General features: G+C 38.5%; 1 protein-coding gene across 7 annotated transcripts in view; it reads left to right on the top strand.

Annotated features, from left to right (window-relative positions):
* COX16 (cytochrome c oxidase assembly factor COX16) overlaps positions 1 to 5,627 on the top strand; it is a 44,464-nt gene extending 38,837 nt beyond the window's left edge. For 4 of the 7 annotated variants that reach the window (XM_027457531.3, XM_027457533.3, XM_038179146.2 and 1 more), the window contains one exon: positions 5,262 to 5,627. In XM_027457531.3, coding sequence (XP_027313332.1) covers positions 5,262 to 5,378 — 117 coding nt within the window. In that variant the 3' untranslated portion in view covers positions 5,379 to 5,627. Of the gene's footprint in view, positions 1 to 320; positions 1,090 to 5,261 lie in introns of those variants that run through there. The other 3 variants (XM_072038832.1, XM_021273792.4, XM_021273794.4) reach the window with 1 other exon arrangement.
* The last annotated feature ends 373 nt before the right edge of the window (positions 5,628 to 6,000 follow it).

The following is a 6,000-nucleotide window of genomic DNA, read 5'->3' on the forward strand; positions in this document are numbered from 1 at the left end:
TCAGATCTTGTCAGAGGGGAAAAAAAGCCATGTGTGACTCACAAGTCTGATATATTTTGATCCTTGTAAACCTCTATTTTTTGATTACTTGTTCAAAAGTATATTTTTTAAATTATTAGAAGGATGTATTGTGCCAAACTTTATACACCCAGTGAAAACAAATGTCCTTGCTTAAAAACATTTAAGCAAGATATTTGAAATAAACCTTCTCTGTGTTGTCAGCCCAAAAAATTCTGTAGGCTTTTATGGGCTCCAGACAGGGAGCCATAGACATCATTTCTACAAACGTGCTGTAGAAATCCATATGTTCTTCCTTCTAGCCACAGAACTGGAGGTTTCAGGTGGTGTTTGTTGCTTCTTCTGTGCTCCTGCACTGGAAAAGGTCTCACATCCCCTTCAACCAAGCTCAGCTTTATATATATGAAAAGGAACCCACACACGTCCCAGATGTCCATCCCTGGCTGCTCCTCTACTAAAGGGATCTGCTGCAGAAATGAGGACAGACCTCCTCGGATAGCTCTTCTCTTCCTGAGAGACGTTAACCATAGCTTAGTAAAACTTCCAGGTACAGGAAGCTATACTACGTGCATTTCATCGCTTAAAATTAAAAGTGGAATTTGCTGAATTTTGGATGTTTGATCTTGAAGGTGTAATATTGCACTCGTGCTATTCTTTGTAGGTTGAATGTTTCAGAATTTTGTTTTTGCTCAAGAAAAGAAGATAAGCTAAAAGTAACTGACCAGTGCAATTTGAGTTTTCTTGTGAATCCTTTGAATCCAGAAGTTCATCTTGGATGGTATGCAGGTGTAATGCATAAATGGTATTGGGTCATCCGCTGAGATTTAGTGCAGTTTTTAAGACTTTCTCCATTTTAAGAGGGGTGGAAAATGGAAATGGAAAACCCTAACTCCATGATAAAAATCTGTTCAATGCTGTTTTCTCTTACTTTAAAAATTCAAGACTGTAACCATATGGTTCTAACCAAGTACCTTCACTGTTTGGTTTATTAAGTAATTTGTATCACTGTAGCACCTTCACACAAGGCTATGAGGGCACTCTATAAACATTAATTAAACTCTATGACACCTATGAATTGGAGGCAAGTACTGTTTTCATTCTTCAAATTGGGAAAATGATGCACAGAGAAATCGGTGGTGCAGTTCTGTGATACAAATCTTTGCAACATAGCCAGCAAAAGATGTTTGTTTGCTGTCTGTCCAGTGATTCCTTCAGCTGTGCCAGTTCAAGTGTTTGCAGTTTTATGCTTAAATGGAGTTAATTCATAAACAGTATGTATTTGTTTTCCCAATCTAGTTCACTTTCTCTGATTTGGAGCACGGCCCCACACAGTGCAGAAATGGTCTAAGGGGAAAGTAATCTAAGGAAAAAGAGTCTCTTAACTGAGTTTACCATAAGTTAATTAGTTGTGCCATAGGTGAGTGGCATTGGCATCCCACTGAAGGCAGCAACAAGGACTCTGTTGGTTTCACTGAGTTTCTTTGCCGGTCTTTAGCAAAGCCAAAAAGAGAATCAAACCTGTGGATGCTTACATGCAACAAAAACCACTACAATTCTTCCCTTAAAGAAAAAAAAAAAACAAACACTAATTTATTCTGGCCACAGCATTCTATTTCCTAACTTGCTTATGTATTAATAACATAAAAACTAAGCATTCTCTAGTTGGAAAAAAATGTTTATTTTTAACCTGAGGAGCACTAATCACAGATAAATATACAATTATGTCACATCCTAAGGAAAGTGAGTGACATTAAGTTTTTATTATGAAAATGATATGTCAGAGAGGTTTCTCTGGGAAAGAGCTGTAAGAAGATAATAGTAACAAGGCCAGATCATAAATGATGATAAAGGTGTGATTTGCAGTCCCTCACAAGATAGCAAATACATTGTTAGCCTTCATTCTTCACCTCTCCATCTGTGTGTCAGAACAATTTCTCGATCTATCTTTTATGGTCTTCAGGCTGTTTTGACACTCCAGCAAGAACAGCCAGGTTTAATGCACTTCTTTCATTGCCTCTCTCAGCCATGAGGATGTTCCTCCCTGGCTCAGCTTTTATCTGCAAATGGGGTTGCTTACTACAATAATGGGAAATAATTGTCTCTTTGAATTGGAGTCATTTCTGTCTGTGGTGCTCATTGCACAATTTATTGCATCAAGCCAGGCAGTAAACAGGATTTTCTTATTCTGCCTTTCATATGCAGGAAACAGAGGAAAGCCAAACAGTTCTTGCAGATGGCAACCTGGAATTAACTCCACCTAAGCACCAATAGCTCAAAGTGAATTTCTGCAGATTTCAGCTTGTTTCTTGTGGCATGATAACTGTCCTGCAAAAGTGGAAGTCAAACTCTTTAAAAAAAAAATGTATTTTATTGTAAGGCAGACAGAGGATGATGGCTTTTACTTACTAACCAGCAAGGCGTTTGAACCAGCAGTTCAGCAGTGAACTTTCTCTTTCTCTCCTTGTTGGTGCATTTGTGCCAGGCGAGCTGTTTAACAAAAGTCTTAAAAGTCAAGTGTGTGGCAAGCAGTTGAACATTCTTTTTTGTTCGCTTTGCCTGTCTGCATAGCTGCATTTTTTCCTTGAATTTACAGCTTCTGTCAGTCCTGTACTTTTAAGAGGCAGTTTAGCTGATTTAGGAAGTGAATCAGTAGATTTAATGGACTACACTGATCTTACTTTAAACAGCTAATTTTCAATATCCCTTGGGCTATTTGAGACAAGTAGGGAGAACTGTGCTGGTCTGATCTGATTACATTTCATTGTAGTCTCCAATGATTGACTATTTAGTACATCTGAACTGGGAGGAAAAGGTTTTCACTTTTAAGATTGCCAGTTCATATGGATTTCAATTTAGTAGAAGCTGAAGTAGTTTTACCATATTTATGTGATGTCTCTGTGAAACTGGGTGGGCAGAGTCCAGATGGTTAAAGTAAAATAATTAAAACAACAACAACAAAAAAACGTCCAGTCAGGTTGACTTCATTTGGAAAAAAACACTAACTTCTTGCCTGAATTCTTACTATACAACATAGTTCAGTCAATCTAATGGAGCTTTGTAACTTTGCAGCATGTGCTGCACCTAATTGGTAGAGAGAAAGAAGATACCTTCATTATATAAATCTGAAAATAAAAAGGAAAAATAAGGTGTTCTCTTTGTTTTCTTTAGACTCTTTAATTCTTTATATTTTAATCGACAAAAATTAGCTCTGTAAATAGATTCATCTGTTCATAATTTGAGGCAATTCCATTTACCGTGCATAACCATGGTTTTATTCTGTCATTATATCACAGTGTGTTTTCCAGGTACCTCCATTCTTTCAGTTGGAAGCTGCCAAAATGCTTTCTTGTCTTTGTTTAGACTGTGCAGTTTCTGTTTTGAACAAACCTCATCTCAGCCTCCTCTGTGCCTTTGTGAAGTTTCAGGGGCAGATTAATACAAACTTTTCATAAAGACCTCCAGTATACGTATCTGCTCTGATAGACTTATTTATGTAGTCTATCTTTGGGTACTACAAGTTTTGTTGTATATATTTTAAATGTTGTTTCTTGTTCAGGTTTTGTGAGCTGAACACCTCTGGGAATAGTTTAGATCTTCACAGCTGCGTGGTACTTTTGTGTTTAATAAAACCAGCATGCCTTCCCTCTGTTAAAGCACAAGGTTATTTTCAGTGTGGATTCTTTGAATCTTCCATTTGAATCAGGTGTTAAATTCTGAATTTGCACAGTGGATATTTGCTGATGCAGGGGATGATGTGTACCTTCCCTAAACACCCTCCTTCTCCCTCCTCCTATATCAGCTCAGATCCTTTCTAGTTGAAATCAAATACCGGCTAATCATAAAATGTATAAAATAATGAAGGCAATTCTTTAGAAAGATCTGTGCCAACTCTGCTGTATGAAAAATTCAGTTGTTCCTACCTTGTGAAAGTCTCCTGTGTTTGTGCATGTGTTCTCATATATCTTCTGTAGAATGTTGCCTAATTTCTTTTGATATCTGACTAACCTCGTTGCAATTTCCACAAGCTGTAGAAGTGACAGAAAACTTTTACATAACATGAACTAATAGTAGCAGGTCTGTTATAGCTGTTGAATTATTCTGTGACTATTATTCAAGTCCCTCAGTATTTGCCATTTGTTTGGATGACTGACAGTAGGCAAATTAGACCACAAGTTCAGGCCAGGGTTAAGTATTTTCTGGTGTGTTCTTACAGCACTTGCTGAGATGAAACCCTAATGACAAATCAGAGGTTCAAAGCCCACTGCAGTACGTCTCATTACTGGTATGCAGTATTGCCTTATTTACTCGCATGTGGAATAGCCCTAGTTCCAGCAAAGGTGTACAACCCCTCCTCAGTCTCCTGTCTGATGCAGCATCCCATTCTGCAGGCTAGCGTGCAAGAGTTGAGGTCTGTAACTGCCAGGAAGAGTTTTCTGCATCTGTGCTAGTAGGACTGTGGAGGAGAAGTATAAATTTGTCTTCCTCAACAGTAGCACTTGGTAGGTTAAGTCAGGAGGGTTCCTGTTCCTTGGTTTTGTGCACTTCTAAGACTAGATATAGACTCCAGTCACTGCCCCTTCTGACTGGGGATGGTAGGAAGGATTTAATTTAAAATCTAGCTAGTTTTTAAGTATCTGACAGCTTGGCCACTTAGCATATCCCATGTATACCTATCCCTGACAGTTAGTTGCCTTACAAAACTAGATAGTAGAAAGCATCACATAGTTTTCTCAATGTAAAACCACATGGGTTGGAAGGGGTTGCATTGTTACTGGCTCTTAGTGCTAGATGATTCCTCTTTTCCAGTATGCTTTGTATCTGTGCTGACAGAAACTTCAGGTCATTAATAATAATCTTCTGTTTGAGCTATACCAATGCTTTTCAATCCTACCTTGGTAGTAGGCAGACTTGCAGATGAAGAACTGATCTGGAAAACAAGGTAAGAGTCAAAAGAAAGAATGAATACAAAATACCTCCTTCAGTCATGTTCAGATGCTGTACTTATTCCTGTTCTACGTGTTCCGTATCTATTGATAAGCAGTAATGCCTACCTTAGTTATTTTTGCAGCTGTGTGGATACTGCACGATTTTTTTCCTTGCTGAAGAACTTTTGGAGGGTGGATGAAATTCTTCAGCCCAATGGTGATGCTGTTTCTTGTGCAAAAAGAACGCAGTTTAGAATAATACATATTTTAAAACATGGGGCTGTCAAGGTGACACTTATTTTTTATGTTTATCTGCAGAAATTGGAAAAATCTGACTTGGATAACTGGGAGAACATCAGAGGACCCCAGTTGTGGGAAGATTCCAGGGCTGTTCAGCAGCAGCGGCGAGAGGCTGCCCGTCTCAAGACAGAGTGATCAAGCAAGCCTACTTTGCTGCCCACAGAAAAAAATCTCAGGCTGGACTATCTTATTTTTTATTCCACTGTCAGGAGCAGACATGGGAGGACAGTGTTGCTCTGAGCAATTCATGCCAGTGTGTATAACTGTGAGAGGAACCCAAAAGGCACCATGTTGTACAAAGCTCTTTGTTTGCATCCATTTGCACAGTTCCACAGGCTGTATGTGAGAGTTCTCAATAAAAACAAACAAACAAACAAAAAACAACAGCTGATTATTTTACTGAGTATATCAGATTTTTCCTTTTCCATTTCAACAATTATTGTTTAAAGCTGAGGTGTTTCAGCAAGAGATAGCATTTCAAGAGTCACTTTTCAGTACCACAACGAGAACAGCAGTGTTGTCATCTAGATGTGTGTGACCAGACAAATGTCGCTTCAGAGAGCCTCTGCATGACTTCAAGCTCTTAAGCTTGGAAGGGACTCCACAGGTATATCAACTGTTCAGGAACAGTGAGCCCATTTTTGGCTAAATAATATTCTTGTGTTTCATTTCCAGGAGCTCGTCTGTGCAGAGGCATGTGCAGAGTGTCAGCTGGAAATTGGTTAAATAATATTTTTTTTAGCTATGGGCAGATTTT

Source organism: Anas platyrhynchos, chromosome 5 (assembly GCF_047663525.1).
Source record: "Anas platyrhynchos isolate ZD024472 breed Pekin duck chromosome 5, IASCAAS_PekinDuck_T2T, whole genome shotgun sequence".
Classification (NCBI taxonomy): Eukaryota; Metazoa; Chordata; class Aves; order Anseriformes; family Anatidae; genus Anas; species Anas platyrhynchos.